The sequence below is a fragment of the Alternaria arbusti genome, assembly GCF_024043155.1.
Source record: "Alternaria arbusti strain BMP 1465 chromosome Unknown scaffold_13, whole genome shotgun sequence".
Taxonomy (NCBI): domain Eukaryota; kingdom Fungi; phylum Ascomycota; class Dothideomycetes; order Pleosporales; family Pleosporaceae; genus Alternaria; species Alternaria arbusti.
The window spans coordinates 504,174-522,027 of NW_026249953.1; the positions used below are offsets into that span (position 1 = coordinate 504,174).

The 17,854-nt window shown below is 52.9% G+C and overlaps 9 protein-coding genes across 9 annotated transcripts; 2 read left to right on the top strand and 7 right to left on the bottom strand.

Annotated features, from left to right (window-relative positions):
- Nucleotides 1–239: 239 nt before the first annotated feature.
- Nucleotides 240–1,077, top strand: J4E86_008442 (uncharacterized protein; the record flags this gene model as incomplete). The annotated part of the gene is made up of 2 exons (XM_051448954.1): nucleotides 240–337; nucleotides 387–1,077. 2 exons carry the CDS (start codon nucleotides 240–242, stop codon nucleotides 1,075–1,077), a joined length of 789 nt encoding a protein of 262 aa, XP_051299951.1.
- A 429-nt stretch (nucleotides 1,078–1,506) lies between these two features.
- On the bottom strand, nucleotides 1,507–3,574 carry J4E86_008443 (uncharacterized protein; the record flags this gene model as incomplete). Its single annotated transcript, XM_051448955.1, has 3 exons — nucleotides 1,507–2,159; nucleotides 2,216–3,305; nucleotides 3,419–3,574. The coding sequence occupies 3 exons, from the start codon at nucleotides 3,572–3,574 to the stop codon at nucleotides 1,507–1,509; spliced, it is 1,899 nt and encodes a 632-aa protein (XP_051299952.1).
- Nucleotides 3,575–4,583: 1,009 nt separating this feature from the next.
- On the top strand, nucleotides 4,584–5,360 carry J4E86_008444 (uncharacterized protein; the record flags this gene model as incomplete). Its single annotated transcript, XM_051448956.1, has 1 exon — nucleotides 4,584–5,360. The coding sequence occupies one exon, from the start codon at nucleotides 4,584–4,586 to the stop codon at nucleotides 5,358–5,360; it is 777 nt and encodes a 258-aa protein (XP_051299953.1).
- A 275-nt stretch (nucleotides 5,361–5,635) lies between these two features.
- On the bottom strand, nucleotides 5,636–6,391 carry J4E86_008445 (uncharacterized protein; the record flags this gene model as incomplete). Its single annotated transcript, XM_051448957.1, has 2 exons — nucleotides 5,636–5,681; nucleotides 5,739–6,391. The coding sequence occupies 2 exons, from the start codon at nucleotides 6,389–6,391 to the stop codon at nucleotides 5,636–5,638; spliced, it is 699 nt and encodes a 232-aa protein (XP_051299954.1).
- A 427-nt stretch (nucleotides 6,392–6,818) lies between these two features.
- J4E86_008446 (uncharacterized protein) lies at nucleotides 6,819–7,200 on the bottom strand (the record flags this gene model as incomplete). Its single annotated transcript, XM_051448958.1, has 2 exons — nucleotides 6,819–6,872; nucleotides 6,931–7,200. The coding sequence occupies 2 exons, from the start codon at nucleotides 7,198–7,200 to the stop codon at nucleotides 6,819–6,821; spliced, it is 324 nt and encodes a 107-aa protein (XP_051299955.1).
- Nucleotides 7,201–7,605: 405 nt separating this feature from the next.
- On the bottom strand, nucleotides 7,606–8,733 carry J4E86_008447 (uncharacterized protein; the record flags this gene model as incomplete). Its single annotated transcript, XM_051448959.1, has 1 exon — nucleotides 7,606–8,733. The coding sequence occupies one exon, from the start codon at nucleotides 8,731–8,733 to the stop codon at nucleotides 7,606–7,608; it is 1,128 nt and encodes a 375-aa protein (XP_051299956.1).
- Nucleotides 8,734–9,060: 327 nt separating this feature from the next.
- J4E86_008448 (uncharacterized protein) lies at nucleotides 9,061–10,332 on the bottom strand (the record flags this gene model as incomplete). Its single annotated transcript, XM_051448960.1, has 2 exons — nucleotides 9,061–10,223; nucleotides 10,284–10,332. 2 exons carry the CDS (start codon nucleotides 10,330–10,332, stop codon nucleotides 9,061–9,063), a joined length of 1,212 nt encoding a protein of 403 aa, XP_051299957.1.
- Nucleotides 10,333–12,155: 1,823 nt separating this feature from the next.
- Nucleotides 12,156–14,432, bottom strand: J4E86_008449 (uncharacterized protein; the record flags this gene model as incomplete). The annotated part of the gene is made up of 5 exons (XM_051448961.1): nucleotides 12,156–12,310; nucleotides 12,361–13,933; nucleotides 13,989–14,215; nucleotides 14,266–14,350; nucleotides 14,400–14,432. The coding sequence occupies 5 exons, from the start codon at nucleotides 14,430–14,432 to the stop codon at nucleotides 12,156–12,158; spliced, it is 2,073 nt and encodes a 690-aa protein (XP_051299958.1).
- A 602-nt stretch (nucleotides 14,433–15,034) lies between these two features.
- J4E86_008450 (uncharacterized protein) lies at nucleotides 15,035–17,130 on the bottom strand (the record flags this gene model as incomplete). Its single annotated transcript, XM_051448962.1, has 2 exons — nucleotides 15,035–15,475; nucleotides 15,523–17,130. 2 exons carry the CDS (start codon nucleotides 17,128–17,130, stop codon nucleotides 15,035–15,037), a joined length of 2,049 nt encoding a protein of 682 aa, XP_051299959.1.
- Nucleotides 17,131–17,854: the final 724 nt, after the last annotated feature.

Below are 17,854 nucleotides of genomic sequence, written 5' to 3' on the forward strand. Positions count from 1 at the left end.
GCCTTTCTCATATGCTGACTGCTATACATCCATACCACTGTGATAAACGCTCACTATATACCTCAAACGAAGTTGCGATAGCAAGCACCTTTACCTAATCGTATCTTCGCTGCCTTTACCTGTTGATTTGGAGCTAGTCTGCCATCATATAAGACGCTCCCTCTACCTAGATACCTTTAGACACTAACTTCCACCACAACTCACTCTCGACGCTGAATCGTTCGTCATCAAAGCTCACGATGACAAGCAACACGAACTCCCGAAAGCGAGGAAGCGACCAGTCAGAAAAGCTCCCTGATCCGAAGAAGTTGAGGCGGGCCATGGCCGACAGGCCCGGGTTAGTATGAGCTAGTTTAGCATCGAGATACTTGACTGATCAATTATAGCCGCCTACACAAGACGATCACAGTCCTCGTCGGACACGAGGAAGATGTATTCACCATCGATAAGAGTACTCTTCTGACTAGCTCCGAGTTCTTCAAGAAGACCTTGGGAACGTCGCTCAAGATCAATGGTCCAAAAGAAGTGAAACTGCCAGACGTTGAACCCCGAGCTTTTGAAATTTACCTTGGTTGGCTTGAAACCGGCTACTTCTACATCACCGAGGAAGATGACCTTGTCAATTCTCTCATTAAGGATGATTCTCGTAACATCAAGGACGACGAGTGTGGTAAGTGGAATGAGTGCTACACGCTTGGCCACGCCATACGGGACTGTGGTTTCCAGGACGCCTGTATCGATTGGATTCTAGAGAAGATGGTATCCGAAGATATGATCATGCTTCATGTACCTCTCGCGGTATATGAGATCTGTGATACAATTCCAGCGCATCGACAGTTTGCCGTTGATGGCGTCGCTCACTTTTGGTATGATGACGATTTCGAAAACATGGAAGACGACAAATTCCCTCCTAAGTTCGTCTTAGATCTCGCAAAGTATATGGGGTCAAATATGAGGCACAGAAACGTCGCGGCTGAAGATAACAAGGAGTTCTTCAGAGACATCGGTTGCAAGTATCATGCGCATGTCGCTCTCAACAAGCCTTGCTACAAGAAGACACATCCGGCCTACAAGTAAGCAGAAGAAGGTACGTCACTGCTTCCCACTGTTGCGAGGAGTGCTAACCAGCATCCTAGTCTCCAACCCTGAGAGACTGAAGACTGCTCCAGCGATTTGATCAACGACTGCGTCTTACAATCGACTATCACTCTACAACTATGGTTTTGCGGAAGGAAGAAAAGGGTTCATCACTTGATACATGCAGACATCAAAAGTTCAGGCGAGGTGGCTTTTGATTCTTGATTAACATCCAGTACTGAAGTTTAATGCGAGTCTTTCATGTCTGTGTGCCCTCTTGGTTCAGATTTATTGATGCGATCATCAAGTGAATAGCTGAGCTGGAAGGCCAGCTTTCGAAGTGAGCACATTCCTTATGCCTCATGATGTCTTGGAGCAAGCACGTGCAAGGTAATTTCTTTCGCGATTGCGCATCGCCCGACTAGCCGACTACAGCTTGAATATCCCCTTGAAGTACCCCTCAACGCCCTTACACCCCTCCCCATCAACCTCGTCAATATACCCAACATACTGATCCGGCCGCGCAACAATAACACACCCCCTCTCCCTATCAACACCATACCCCTTATACGCATCGCCAAAGCCCTCAAACGGATTCGCGTCATCCGCATACACGGAGTCGTAATCCCAACCTGTCTTCGCATCGAACGGATGTAGGATATCCGGGAGATCGCGCAGCAGCTCCACCTCCTTCCACTTGGACGAGTGTAAAGTAAGCACCTCGATATTCTTACCGAGATGCGGTGCTAATACCGATGACGACTCGAGGGCCTGGCAGAAGGTCTTCAAACGGGCGCTCTGCGGAGCGTTTGCAACGTTACCAGCGAAGACGATGATGCGGAAACGACCGTCGGATTTGAGCTTCTGCTGGAACTCCCACGCGCGGCCGTCGGCTTGGTTGATGACTTGGTGACTGGGGAAACGCATGCCGAGTTTGATCTCTGAGGACAGCTCTTGCTTGCCGATGACGGGGGACGAGGAGGAGACATCTGTGCCGTCGCCTTGGTCGGCGGCGGAGCCCGGTTTGCCGATTAGCATGCTGGTGCCGTAGTCGACTGAGAGGCCGGTTGCGAAGAGTTGGCCTAGGATGGGTTAGTTGATGGGCTTAGTAGATGGCACTGGGTTTGACGTGACGTACCCTTGAGGAAAGCGTTCTTAAACTCATCCATACTGACGCCTTCTTCGTCCATGACGTCCTTGGCTGGTCGACCGGAAAACAGCCGGGAGAACTTGTGGTCGAACGCGATGAGGTCTTGCGCGATACGTCTTCGCTCTGACTGATATGTCTTTAGGATAGAGGGATGCGCGATGCCCTTCACGACCAGACCTAACTTCCAGCCTAGGTTGTACCCATCCTGCATCGAGACATTCATACCCTGACCAGCTTTCGGTGAGTGCGTATGCACAGCGTCACCAGCGAGGAAGACACGGCTCTTGTGATCGAAGTTTTTGCCGACTCGCTGGCCGATCTGATATGCCGTCCACCAGTCACAGTATTCGTACGTCAGTTTGTACGGCGCCATGATCTTTTGTGCTGCTGTGATAATGGTTTCAGGGGTAATCTTCGACCTGTCTGCTCGGCCGCTGGCGTCGGGCTTGATCTCTGTGAGCTGGATGTAGAGGCGGGCGATTTTGTTCTCTCGTGGGATGATCATCATTGACCCGGAAGACGCGCTGTGGATAGCGCAGCGTTTGCGAACATCCGGAAAGTCTGTGATGGGGATAATGTCCAAGACGCCCCAGATGTGATCGGTGGGCTCGCCTTCAAGCTCGAATCCTAGTTGCTTTCGCGTCCAGCTGTGAGCGCCGTCGCAGCCTACGACGTACTTTGCCTTTACAGTCTCAGTACTACCTTGCTTCTGCTGGCTGTTGGCAATGAGGTCTTCAGTGTCGTCTTCTGCCAGATTGCTCCTGAACAGACCATCATTGACTCCAGACCCTTTGCTTTGCGCTGGTTTGGCCTCGTCTTCCGTGAGATATCGGAGCTGGACTGTAACAGGATAGTTGTCGGGCGAGTGGTCATCAACTCGATCCTCGGCGATATGTAGTGACTCCGGTAGCACTGCGCGCTCGACGCGTAGCGTATCCTTGGAGTGCTTCTTGATGTGATCGAGGAAGAACCTCTCAATCCGTCCCTGGTGGAGAACGATCTCCTTGAATCGTGAGAGACCTGCTGGTGTATCTGGAACTCCGTCTGAACGGCGTATCACACCATCTTCGCCGGGATTCTACGAGTGTTAGGGATGGTGGTGGGTTTATCGAGTGTGACAACATACCCACATGCAAAACTGATGATTGGTTAGCAAGGTTTACTCAAACGACAATCGATTGATGTGCATACCTCTATCAAGTGATTTGCTTCCTTCCAAGCTCGATCAGCGAAACCAAAGCTATCAAAGATCTCCAGGCTGCGAAGCTGTAAACCATCTGCCTGTCCCGAGTAGATCTTTGTGCCACGCTTATCGACAACGCGAGCATTGATGCCACATCTTGCCATCCAAGCCGAGAGCATCAGCCTAAGACTCGGTCAGTTTCGAACAATGCCCATTGTTGTGGTGAACATTACCCTGCTGGTCCAGCACCAACAATAAGACTTTGGACTCATTAGCTTCATGTTCGCATTGCTCGATATCGACAGACTAACACATCGCACTTCGACTCTGGGGTCTCTGGAACCGTCATCTTGTAGTCTCTTTGCCGTTGTCGCTAAGAGTTGGTTGTTCGCGTGTATATACCTAGCTCAAAGGTTGCTTTCGACGCAAGATTGGCTGTACACAGCACGAATGTGGCTTCCATCTAATATAAGACGGCCTTGCAAACGCTCCGTCCCGCGCACCCTAGCAATCTCACACTACGGCAATGCTGTTCGGCGTGTCGCACAGCCCACATCCCGGCGTTGTCGACGCGATCTGGTGCGTGGCTACCCCACATCACGCCAAGCCGATTTGGACCGTATGACGCATGGAACGGCTTCCTGAGTGTGTGATTCGCGCATCTCGGTGTGGGCCTGAAGGTAAGCGCAAAAACGTTTTGGGTTTGTCAGACGTTTGTCAGGTGGGTGAGGTTGAAGAGGAGTTGAAGATGTGGGTGTGGATGCAGCCGTCCCGGGTGCGGCTGCGCTCCTTCCATCGTGCGTCCACAGCGCAAGGAGTGTGGGTCCTTGGTCATGCTTGGTAAACGAAAACGTTGACAGTGGTTGGATTATACACACGATTAGTTAGCTACCTTGAGTAAATCGCTGTGCCCAGGTGGCACGGTTGATTTTGCCCTGATCAAACCTCGACTTTTAGAAGTATTCTGTCGCACCGGCGTAGTCGCCGACAAGCTGCGCCCTGGAGCAAATTCTAGTATTGAAATGGGGTCATGACGTACATACATCATCAGCGACGGCGACGTAGGTGTACGTCACCGGCGCTATGGCCTTGAGCCAGTCAATTTGTAAGAGCTGTACCATCCTACACTTGTAAGTTTCATTCGTCTTTGAGAAACCTCGGATTCAAATCAACATGTCCACAAACTACGACTTCAAGACCGCCCTCGTGACCGGCGGAGGTGGCGGCATCGGAAAGGCCCTTGCGCAACAATTCATAAAAGACGGGAAGAAAGTCATCATTGCCGGCCGCACAGAGTCAAAACTCCAAGAAGCCGCGAAAGAAATCGGCGCAGCAGCTTACTACGTGCTTGACACTGGAGATGTCAAATCCATCCCAGCATTCATCAAGAAGCTGATTACCGAACATCCGGACCTCGACTGCCTCGTCAACAATGCGGGAGTACAGCGACCGCTCGATGTCAACGAAATGGATCCAGAAGAATTTGGAAGCAAGGCCGATCAAGAGATCGACATCAACCAACGTGGGCCCATGCACCTTACATTGCACCTGCTCTCACACTTCAAATCCAAGCCAATGGCACTCATCGTCAACGTATCCTCCGTCCTCGGCTTCGTTCCGTTCTCCCTCGTCAATCCCGTATACTGCGGTACCAAAGCATGGCTGCACTTCTGGTCAATGAATCTACGCGCTCAGTTAAAGGATACCAAAGTCAAGGTCATTGAGATTGCGCCGCCGACAGTAGCGACGGATTTGCATCGTGAAAGGAAGGATCCAGATGATAACAAGAAGGAGAAGAACGAAGCTGCGTTGAGTGTAGACGAGTTTACGGAGGAGACGATAGGGAAGTGGAAGAAGGGAGATGAGATGATCGCTGCGGGTCCTGCGAATAAGATTGTGGATACCTGGCAGGAGAATATGGGACCGATCTTCCAGAGTATGGCCAAATAGTTATGCGACTTTGAAAAATTGATGGCTGGCTTGGTAATCTATACTTTCTTCTGGAGTGATGGTGTAGACTGTGATAAGATGGTCAGGCGCGTTCGATGTCAGCCGCAAGCGGCTAGCGTGATGCCTGAACGCCAACCTCAGACGCGATGCCAGCCACCCGAGTTTCAAAGGCGCGTCGAAAAAAGTAACACGACAAGTTCTCTGACTCCAGAGCTCGATCAAAATCCGGGATGATGATCCTGATGATCGTAGTTGCCAGCGGGCGGGAACCAGTCTCAAACTCCCTGGTTACTCGCGCTCTCTCCAGACTCGCGACTCGCTCTCAAATACCTCTTCCGCCGCCACTTCATACCAGCCCACCGACTCAAAGTCACACACGTTAAACAGCCCGTCTCGGTAAACGCCGCGAAGATGGTAAAGTACCACCCGCGACCCACAGCGCGCACCAGAGGATCAATGATAGCAGCAGACGCAGCACTAAACGCCCCTCGCGCAAGCTGACCCGACGCGTACGCCGTGCTCGGTACTTCAGGAAACACATCCACGAGCAGCGCATTCGCAGTATGACTCAGCAGCGTAGCCAGTGCGGAAACGAAGAATTCCAGTACAAGAGGGACGGCAGGGTGAGTGTGTTGTTGCACCGTCCATCCATAGCCTATCACCAGTGCCGTCTCGATTAGAATCAATGGAACCATATTCCTGAATCGAGCGCGTTCGATTGGGAAGTCCAGAATGTTCGCTGGGTCGACAATCTCGGCTTGACGCGCGTGGTGCGCGTAGTTTATGTCCATGAGTTTGCCGGCTATCGTCCCGCCGATTGTCATGCCAGCCAGCGCAGGTAGGAAGCTTAGTCCGATTTGTAGCTCGTTGTAGTTGTATAGGTCTTTGAAGATGACGGAATGGGCCACTTGGAAGGTATAGTAGATTCCGTAGGACGAAGCGACCATCCAGAGAATCACGGCAGCGTCCGGATGACGGATCATGCGTATCGAGTCGAAGATTCTCGAGAGTGTCTGGGAAGGCTTGGGCATCGCATTTCGCTCCGTAACAGTGGACACCGCCTGATCGCTACTCTTCCGTCCGAGAAGCGATATCCAAGTCCGCCAAACCCCCGTCGCAGGCCTCCCTCCATTCCCACAATCCCCCTCGACGTCTCCGGCAGCACAAACCCCACGAGAAGAAGACACAAAACCGCAATCCCCAACAGCGCCATGAAGACGCCCATATGCCCCGTCGACTTCATCGCCAACGCCCCACCAATAACCGGTCCAAACGCCGAAATCCCATTACAAGTCGACAACATCGGTCCCAACATCCCCCCTCTTTCCGACACCACAGCAACATCAGCCACAATCCCATACGCTATCGGCACCGTCGCCGAACCACCTATACTCTGAAACGCTCGCAGCGTAATCAACACCGGATAATTGTTCTTGTTCAACGCGAGACCCAGACTCGCTAGCGTGTACATAGTAACGAGACCGAGTAGTACGGGTCGGCGGCCATAGGAATCTGCCAGTGAACCGAATATACCCGGGGATATGGCTTGGCAGATTGCGTAAACGGTTACGGTTAAGTTGATGGCTTGGATGGAGACGGAGAAGTGGGTGCTGAGGGTGGGGATGAGCGGGAAGTAGATTGTTGTTGTTAGGGTGGAGATTAGTTGGATTATGCCGAGGATGTAGGTTAGGTAGGTGCGGGTGGATTGCGGGAAGGCGGAGTAGGGCTCTGCTGCGTTGTTTGGAGTTGGCTGGTTGGTCTTGGGTGCTGTGGTCTTTTTGGATGGGTTAATTGGTGGTGCGGTGTCTTGCACTGGTATTATTTCTGGTGATGGCGGCATGGTGAGCAGTGAGTATAGAGGAGTCCTCTACATCTCGAACTGTGGGCACGCGATATGTTACTATATGAAGAGATGTCGAGCATGCAGTCCGGGGATAAAACCTCGCTTACTCGACATCAAGCCGTGCTACCCGAGACGCCCAGTTCAACCATCATACATGATTGGAAGAGGAGAACCGTCCGGAGGAGAGTCGTCCGACTTGGCCTGCGCCCTACGTCGTCATTTCCCCCAAGCTCAGTAAAATCCATGTGCTCAGATTAGAAGCATTCATCCCGGCCGCGGAATCCTTCCAACTGCCTCCGTCTCAAAACAGCAGGCCGATCGAGACAACCCGCAAAATAACTCATGACATGGTCACCGCACCGTGAACCTACTGTCACCAGATTCATGCTCAATTGTAAGAGATCAGCCAATATCCAACCCCTCCCTCAGGACCCTTACCCTTCTTTCCAACTCCTCCGTGTCCCAAGCCCTACCCTCAACCCATTCCTTCACCTCCGCTACCATCTCCCACCACTCTCCCTGTTCACTCGTATGGCCCTTTTCCTTCGCTTCGTTCAACACGCGCCGCGCTTCACGCACAACGTGCCAAAAACGGTGTACCGTGTCTGCATCAGGGAACATCAGACTGCTTCCTTCTTTTTCACCTGGTATAGTTTGGGTGTAGTGGACGGGGAGGAGACGATGCGCCAGCGTTAGATAGTAGGGCTGGTAGAAGAGAGACGAGGTACTATTATACCATTCAGCGGGTTGATAGATGGCGTGTTCGAGGTGGTGGGGGCGGGATAGGATAGTTTGGAGGACTGTCGCTGCCACATTAAATTCCTCGTTTTCATCTCCGTTGTCTGGCAAGTTGTATATCATCTCCATGGCTTCAGTCAAGATACGCAGTGAGCCGCCGCTAACCCGAATGAAGAAGACCGCGGCACTTAGTTCTTCACTTTCGGATTTCGTAGCAATGATAGACAGGGTCTTGAATGTTTCGACATCCGTGATGGGTGGGAGGAAGTGGTGGAGTGGTATGTGTTGATTTGCGAGGATGACGGTAGGGTCGTGGTAGAGTATCCATTCTTTTTGATCTTCGATTGGTTTTTGAAGTTCGGTGATGATGAGAGACTGGAGGTAGAGGAACTTGTTCAGAGCGCCTCGCACTATAGGTGTTTGGAGAATGTGGCTTGTGTATCTGAAGTTTTGGGTGTGGAGTTCGTCGAGGGCGAGATTGTCTCTATCATGTTGCCTGAAGTTGTATAATATGGTCGCTTTTGAGATGCGCAGGTCTGCTTGCAATCTTTTAGGAGTCCAGGGTATGGATTCGGGTATAGCGTTGGCGAGATTTGGGGTAGCAGGTGTACCCGATGGGACAAGGTTGAAGATTGAGCAACCAAACAATATATGCAGGCAGATGAAAAGCAGTATGCTTCCGATCAGTAGCCGAGTCTTGTTGCAGTAGAGGCGCAGTAATACAGGAGGCGATGGCATGTTTGTAGTCTCGATGCCTAATAATTTAACATCGGGAGAGAATGCGAAGCCCATAGTGTGGAGAGATAACCCGATAAAAGTCGTCACAATCAGCAGAAATTGACATTTCACTATTATTGAAGGTGAGTACATCAACACGAGCTCATCCCGTCACCGTAAATGCATTTAGACTAGTGCGCCATGTAGTGAAAGAAGGAAATTTATTCATTCAATTTCGTAACCAATTTTCGCGGTCCAGTCTCGCTGATACCGGTCCTGCAAACGCAGCACTTGAACTACCTAGGTAGGTAAGAGAGCAACTAACAAAAGCCTCTCAGGGTATACATATTCCGCGCATCGTCGCTCTGCTGCAGAGAGCGCGAGCCATCACTCTAGAGTATCTTACTCTGCCTTCTTTTCCTCAGCAGCCTTGGCTTCTTCAGCTTTCTTCGCCTCCTCCTCAGCCTTCTTGTCCGCTTCATCCTGAGCCTTAGCCTCCTCGTCCGCCTTCTTCTGCTCCTCGGCATCCTTCTTAGCAGCCTCTTCCTCTGCCTTCTTCGCATCTTCAGCCTCCTTCTTCGCGGCCTCCTCCTCAGCCTTCTTCTCCTGCTCAGCCTCCTGCTTAGCAGCCTCATCAGCCTTCTTCTGCTCCTCTTCCTGCTTCTTAGCCTCCTCAGCGTCGGCCTTGGCAGCTTCCTCCTCAGCCTTCTTCTGCTCTTCCTCTTGCTTCTTAGCCTCCTCTTCCGCCTTCTTGGCTTCCTCCTCAGCGGCCTTGTCGTCGGCGTTGTCCTCGTCATCCTTGTTGTCGTCCTGGCCGTCTTGACCCTCGAGAAGCGCCTTCAACTCCTCAGCAGCAATCTGTTCGTTGAGCTTGTTGTCCGCTTCGTCGTTCTGCGCATCTTGGAGGTCCTGGAGAGCACCCTGCCAGATAGCACCGAGAGTCGCAGCTGGGTCCTCGGCAACAGCCGACCAAGTGGGCTTCGCACCGAAGAGCTGGATACCAGCTGTCTTGGTGGGCATTGCGCCGTCCAACGCGCCAGTCGCGCCTGCGATACCGCCGAAGCCACCGAGCTTGCCGAAGGCGTCGCCGCCGAGAATGTCCTGGGCGATCAGCGTGCGGCTGTCGAAGACCATGACAGTCTGTGTCTCGCGGGCGCCGCGGTTAGCGACAACGGCGGACTGAGCGAAGATGTTTTGCTGGACTTGGTTGCCGCGGCCGTCGTCGATGGCGATCTGGATCTCCTGCACAACAAGGGTAACAGTGGCGACATCGCGGAACTGGTTCTGGAAGTTGCTCTTGCGGAAGAGGTTGTTGAGGTCGTTGTTGAAGCCGTTGTTGACCTGGTCGACGATGAGGACTTGCTCCACTTGCTGGACGACGGCTTGTTGACGTCCGTTGTCGATGATCTGGAGGTTCTCCTGCTGGATCTGGATTACTTGTTGTTGCTGGTTGAAGTTGTTGAAGCCGTCGATGAAGTTGAAGGCGCCGTCGTTGCCGTTGAAGCCGTTGACGACGGAGTTGAAGCCGATTTGGCGCTTGGCAGGGGTGTTGATGGGCTTTGCGGCTGTGAGGGTGGATTAGTATGTTGCGTCATATGATTGAGTGTTTGGTTTGGAGAACTTACCAGCGAGACCAGCCGCAAGCGCGATAGTAGCAATAGCCTTGATAGACATGTTGATGATGAAGTAGTCCTAAAAGGGTAAAGACGGTAGTATCGTGATTATAAAGAAGGTAAAGATTAAACGTCACAGACGTATGTGTATAAAAGGTTCAAAGAAAGTGGAAATAAGCAGACTATCAAAGTCGCTAAAAGAATCGAAAGCGGGAATTAAGGAAGGAAGGACTGAAGAAGGCCGGAAGAAGAGTGAGTGTGGGATGAGAAGGTAAACTCATGCGTCCTTCCTTCAGCTTTTATCCAACCACTGCCATCGACAAAACGACGTCGTTAATGCCCAGGGAACACATCGATATGTCGGTACTTGCCTTTGCCGCCCCTGTATTGCCGTAGAGATGTGACACACGTACCATCGTAGCCTTGGGTGCCTCAGTAACTCGCCACTGGCACACTTTGCTACCGGCGCACTCCACTCCCGTATCTTGCCAAGACAGATGATGTGCACTAAAACGGTTGCCAAGATTTGCTTGACTGTTTTGTCCTGATTGCCTTGCGACCTGAGGCCTTGTTGTATGAGCCTTAGGTTAGCGGAGCCGTGGTATCCGATCGGGAGCCAAGGCTGGGGTCGCTGCTTCATGCCTTAGCGACGTCCTCAGGCAGTATTTTCGGTGATTTTCGGTTACGCTGGGCAGGGGAAGGGGACGTCGATCTGCGTTGATCTGGGACTGTGCTGCGTTCAAGTGCGACTGTGCTGCGTGTGGAGATGGAAAGGATGCTTGGTGGTTGTGCGCGTACACACGAACCGTTGTCGTAAGACCACTATGCGATACCCAAGCTACCGTCATACTTGCTCTTCTTGTCGATAAGAAATCTATCCTTCGTGTTCATGCTCCTCACTTACTGTTCATGCCGATAGCAAACGCTTCCCTTTGTGTTGATACCCACGAGTCGATGCCACTGCACCACCACCACCCCCATATGCACCCCTAACTCGCCAATCACAATCACCTATATCACTACTCTTACTATTTTGCCCTGACTCTGCCATAGCTGTCACATCGCTACTTCCCGTTTGAAGGTGTCGACTCTGTCGAGGTGATGAGTGAACACCACACGCTGCGACGCACCTGAAACCCCACCAGTTGAGGAACGCACCAGCCACGTTGCAGATCCCCGACAAGGGACACGCATATCGATGATATCGTATATGCATTAAGGTCAGGCCAGGTGTTCGTCTTTTTCTCGGATGCCTTGTCTTCCTGAGGCTAACGTGCTTGATCGACGGTAACAGGCCAGGGAGATCGTTCTTAGCTCAGGCTTGGTCGGGAGAAAAGGTTCTTGGTTGATCCTGTCTATATTTAGCGGAGTTGCCAATTTCCTCATCACAGGCAGGATAGGATGGGTAGATGGAGATGAAGATGAAGATGGAGAAGGCGCCATCATGTCGAAAGTTACTCAACGTCAATTTCTGACCTGGATATCTACACACACGCATCAATACTCCAAATGATCCTCTCCTATTCCCATGTAGTAGTCGCGCTTCTCGTTCTTCCTCTTCAATGAACGGAATCTTCCATAGCAGTCAAAAGCGCTCACAGCAATCGAAATTCGAGAAAGCGAATCCCTCATTCCAACTTTCAAAACGCGCGCCATTGTATATAACCCTCTCCGGAACGCCTACTAATGCCTTCTTGCCGCGCCACGTGTTACGACATAAAGAGAATCCTGAGGAATACCCCTCAGCTCCGAAGGGAGCCTGTAGGAAGAGTGAGGAATTGAGGCCAACTCGATAGTGCGAGGCAGCTAGTCTCTTGTAACACAAAATTCATAGCCCCAAAAAGAGATTGAGAACCATTTTACTGGTAGACTGGATGGAGGTTTCTACTCATCATCCGAGTCGGTGTCAGTGTCGGTTTCACTCTCGGATTCGACGTCGCCTTCGGTGTCACTGCCGCTGCTGTCGTCATTGGTGATCTGTTTCCGCTTCTTTGGTGGGGCTCCGGTCTTCATTTGGTGCATTTGGCCTGCCAATGAATCTGCGGATGTGTTAGCATTGTTACATACGCTTGATATAAGATTGTCTTACCCTCTTCTGGTTCGCTGATCTCGTCTTCCTCTTCTACCTCTTCCGCTTTACTGGCATCCTCGACAACAAGGGTAACCTCCATCTTGGTGTCCATGCCGATGTAACTATCACAGATCATGTGCATGACGAAGGTGTAGCTGCCAGGCTGTGGTGGTGCGCCGAACTGCATCTTGAGAGTCTGTACATTGTAGGTGGGGTTACCGCTCTCGTCAAGGATGGGCTTGTCGAAAGTCGAGAAAGTGAATGGTGGTACTGCAATACGTCCTTGCTTGCTGTCTGCAAGGAATACATGCCATCTTGGCGCGTGGTCGCGAGCGTAGTATGGAGCGAATGCTAGAGGCGGTTGGATGGGCTTCTCTCCAGAACGGTCGTTCTTACGTCCGGTGATTGCAGCAACATCGCCTTCCGCGGGATCGATATCTAGTAGGTCCTTCGGGTTGACCTCGGGGACGTTGGTGGCAGCGGTCGGGATGAAACGACCCTTGAGTACGAACTGGACCAAGCTGCTAGGTGTGACAAAACGCTCACCAACGACCTTGAAGAATGCCTTTTCCAGATGAAACATTGGAATGCGCGAGGCTACAGTCATGGCTGTGCTGTATTGTTCTTGGGATAGGAGACCAAACTTGACAACACGAGCCTTACGTTCAGCTTCGGGTATTTGCATGAACTCTTGGATGGTCAAGTGTGACTTTGCTCGCGCAGCCTCAGCCGCACTGGCAACATCGGGTGTGAAATGTGGCAGCTGCTCAAGCGGTGATGCGCCTGGTCGTAGAGCTTGGATGAGATTCTGAGAGGTCCTGTAAGCCGATAGTATCGCCTTGGTGTTGCCGTATGCGAGAGCGATGGCGGTGTAAGCTTCATTGAGTCGGAGTGCGATTGGCGCGACCTCGAACTTCTCGTCGTTCAGAGTCTCGTCGTCCAGTTCAACGCGGCCAAGGTATGCCCACAACAAAGTCAGAACCTTGCGTCGCCGGCTGTCCTCCAGATCGTCTAGCTTCTGTCGGTCCTTCTTGGTGAGTGTTTGCGCAATGAGAGATCCAGAGTTCTCAGAGAGGACCTTCTGTTCGAGCTTCGAAAGACCATTCTCCGCTTTGTGTCCAGTGAGAACTTCGTTGAACTCCTCTCCGCTGCTGAGCGCGTGTATGACACCCACCTCGCCTTGGTCGTTGTCGTAATCGCGGAAAACCTTGCCAGCGCTGGCTACCAGGACTTTATCCTTGGTCAGCTTCTGTGTTCCGTACCACCACTTTCCGACCGTGTATGGGAGAATGACACCGAGGGCGAGCGCATAGATGAGCAGGACGTATTTGCCAGCTCCTTCCGTCACGAGCCATTGAGGTAGCGCAATGCCGATGCTGAAACTTTGCTTGCCATCTGGGTGACCGAATTCGAGGAAGTTCCGGCGGATCTCTTCGTCGGTAAGAGCCTTGAACGCCTTCACGACGTCGACCCAGTGGTCGTTGATGGATTGTATGGTAATGTTCTTCTCGGGGTCTGGGCGTGCCTTATCGGGGTGCATAGTGAGGGACAGTTTTCGGTAGTGCTTCTTGATCGCCCTCTCATCGGCGCCCTGATGTGCAAGTTAGCAGGCTGTCCAAAGCTCGCGACAGAGGCAGCGGTCGTACCGTAGAGACACCCAGCACCTCATAGGGATCCCAGATATCAGGCGTACTCCGTGTAGTAGTGCTGATGAGGTATATCATGGCGGCATTCATCGCCCATCCGCCCACCATGAGAAGACCCCGCTTTATCCTCCTCTCGAGTCGCTTCTGCTTCTTGCGCTGTCCTTGGATGAGATCGGCATGTTCGGGGGTGAAGTCAGACTCTATCCGCGATCCAGTGTTCTCGAGCTCTGGTGATGTATTAGTATGGCGCTACGTGGAAGTGGCGAGGAGCGCGCACCTTTGCTTGATCTGAAGAATGAAATTGTAGTCGGAACGGTGACGAGAGTGGTAACGGTAAGGATGAAGTAGGGGAAGAACTGGCCCTGCAGGTTGTTAGCATTTGTTTACATTTGTGGCGCATGCAAAGTGTACCTGTTCATCGTAGTTGTAATCTGTCCCGGACATGGCGAATGTCTGTCCTTACGGACGTGTCTGAGTACGCGAGAGAGCGACTGAAGGTGATTGCGGGGTTTGTCGACTACGATTCCAGCAGAAGGGAAGAAAAGTGATGCTAGGCCTGTGGCATTACAAAGAAGGTGGGGGCGGCGTACGAAAGAAGGTCGTGGCTACTTATTGAAGTTGTTCCGACCACTGTGTTCTTTCCCGCACCACGACAGATGGCCGCCGCGAGCAATCTTGGCTAAGCAGGGGTTCCGATCACGTGTCAAAGCGCTCTCCGCTTACGTCACTCCCAACCATGCAACGCCGACAGCAATTCCTCCACTACGAAGACGCGGTTCTGTAAGCAGACAGTAAAGCCACATATGATTCCTCACTACATCCAATGACTGCAGGTTGGCGACTTGAAGTGTGTTATTCGTCCAGTTGGACAAGGTGTATGCTATGCTAGGTACATGTGTCCTCTACGCTCAATGGCCCGATTTCAATGCTCCACGACAATCGTCCCATGCAATACGCCTATACAACGCCGTAAACCCATAAGGCTGCTACTGGCGCGGCCTGATGTTCTCGTGAATGAGCCAAATATTTTCGTCCATTCGAGAGGTTTATGCCGCGGCTTCTACTGAGCCCGCCTCTTCTAGCCCATTTGTACCGTTAGGTGATGGGCTCTGTGTCGCTGCATCAAGAGGTGCGGCATGCAGTGCGGGCTTCTCGACGCCCTTCATCTTGCCGCTCCTCCTCTTCTCAATGGCAGCCTTGACCCAGTCGGCGACTTCTTGATCTTCTACAGGCTCGATCGCCTCAGCAGGTCCCTGGTCGCCTGCTGCTTCGCCACCCTCGGCCTCGGCTGCGGCTTCAACCTCCTCTTCGTCTTCTTCTGTAATTGTGTCGGGCTTCGCGAGAGGTGCAAGCCATGCATGTTGAAGCAGCATGGCATATGTTGGCCGAAGGTTGGGAATCTTGTTCAAGCAGCCGCGTACAAAGTTGCGCGCCGCGTCAGAGTATCCGCTCTCAGGCAGATCCGGAGGCTCACCATCGACAATAGCCTAGAGAGAGTTAGTAGTTGACGTGGGAACACAAGGTGAAAACTTACGCTGAGCTGACTGAAGATGTTGTTGTACGTCTCTGGTGGGTACGGGTACCGCCCCAGAGCGCACTCGATGATTGTCAGTCCCAAACTCCAGATGTCGCTTTGTACGCTGTATGTGCCGCCTCCAGGGTTGGCGCCTGCTTGTGCGATGCCGCCTGAAGATATCCTCTCAGGTGCCATGTAGCTTTGGCACCCGATGTTGGTCTTGGCAATACTGGCGACGAGATTTCCACTGACACCAAAATCACAGATTTTGATCGCACCCTTGGTGTTCATGAGAATGTTGGTAGGCTTCACGTCTCGGTGAATGATGTTGTGATCATCCTTGAGTGACTTCAGACCCATAGTCGTGGCCATGGTGATCTTGCGCAAGACGCCCTCGGGCACACCGTCGGCGTAAAGTTTGTCTATGGAGCCTCCGTCCATGAATTCCATACAGATGTACACCGCACCTTCCTGGAAGAAAGCACCGTAAAAGTCGACGATGAAGGGTGAAACGCAGCGATGCAGGACGTCGAGTTCCATGATGATAGCAGCGAACTTTGAGTCGTCCAACTCGAGCCTCACTTCCTTCATTGCCATGACTATGCCGGTCCCCGCAGCTGGCTTCGCACTGGTAGGGCTCGCTTCTTCGCCAAATTCCTTTCGCGACGGCGAGCCTGGCGCAGCCTTGTTACCCGCTAGACCCTGCCCTGGCTTCCGCATTCGCGGTCTGCTATGTCTAACTTTGTATACTGTGCCGTAGTTTCCCTTGCCAAGCTCGTCTAGTGTATCAACTTCGTCCAGGGAGATGTTGAAGGAGGTACCGCTCGCGAATTGCACACCGTCTGAGTTGAGGACGGCCTTGCCGGCAAACTTGAGACTGCCGGTTTTTGTATCGACGAACTGAGAGAATTTGTCAAAGTGAGTTTCTTGTTTCTTCGGTTCTGCGCCTGCATCAGGTTCGGGTCCTCCGTTCATCTGCGAGAGAGTCAATCCGGGCTTCTTCTTGCCGGCGGGAGGAGCACCGCCTGCAGTTGGGGACGAGCCTGGCAATCCGCCTGGGAGTCCGCCTGGGAACCTCATGCCGCGCTTCTCTGCTATAGACTGCTTGGCAGGTGGTCCACGACCAGGAACTGCTGGTGCCGATTGGAAGTTAGTCGCAGGCGGTCTCACAGGCATTCGGAAGTTGCTGGGTACACCTCCTGGGTGAGGACCCGGCGACATGGGGTTACGGCTGTCGGGAGATGGGCCAGGACTCTGAGGCGCAGGCCCTCTACCAGGCAGACCAGTCGGCGGAGCGCCCTTTCTGCCGAGATGCACTGCCTGTATCCTGGCAAGGATGTCTTGGGAGACATTGAGACCGCTGCCTCGGCTGGAGATGGTAGGAGGATTCGAAGGACGGGGATTCCTGGCAGCGTTGATGTTTCCGAGTGGTGTTGAGGAGGATGTCATGTTAGGTGTCGCGGCTGATGTCGTGGATGCAGTTCGGGGAGGAGGGCGCTCGGCAGCGGGTTCGTCAGGCGGGGTGGCATCGGCGGTAGGACTCGAGGGTGCAGGCGAGGGCGAGGGACTATCGAAGACGGTATCGGCGTCGACTTCCGTGTCGGGGGTGGAGGGATTGGAGGCCATGGCGAAAGACAGATAAAAGTCGCGGCCTGATATTGGCGGGGTACTAGGGCGAGGAAGCGGAAGAGGGTAGGGAGATAGGAATAAAAGGCGCAGGTGTGAGGTGAGTTCAGAGGCTGCGATTACACCGCGGAGGGAGTGACGGCGGCGATCTCAGCGGATCTGGTAGTCTGGTGGAGGTGTCGTGGTTGTGGGTTGTCTGGTAGCGTGCAAGTTGGAGCTGTGACGTGATGCTGCAGAGACGACGCTACTACTGGTGCTGCTGCAATCTGGAATGATTTCACAATGATGGGTCTGGCCACACGGTAACCACCATGGCGTACAACGGAGATGCAGCTGGCAAAAGGGGCTCCCGCGATATTTCTAGTGCGGTGGCTTAGGGACAGTTCCTGCTTTGCGTGCGCCGGCCGCCTGTAAGCCTGCTTTCACCTGGCCTCAGACATGGGAATGCGCAAGCAGGGACTGCAGCTGTATGCGGTTAAGCAGCCCCGAACCGAGTCTCGCCAGCAGGATTGCGCGCGCAGAAGCAGTATGCGGTAATGACCAAGCCATGGGGAACCTAGCGAATGCTGCGTGAGTTGATGCATTGCCCATCAGTCAAGACAGCATTCGGTGTGGCCGATGTCCTGCCAGTTTTCGATGTAGCTGCATGCCGCCCAGCCCGCCGACCTGAGGCGCAGGGACGCGGGAGATGCTGAGAGGCCCTGAGTCCCATCTAGGCGCTGGG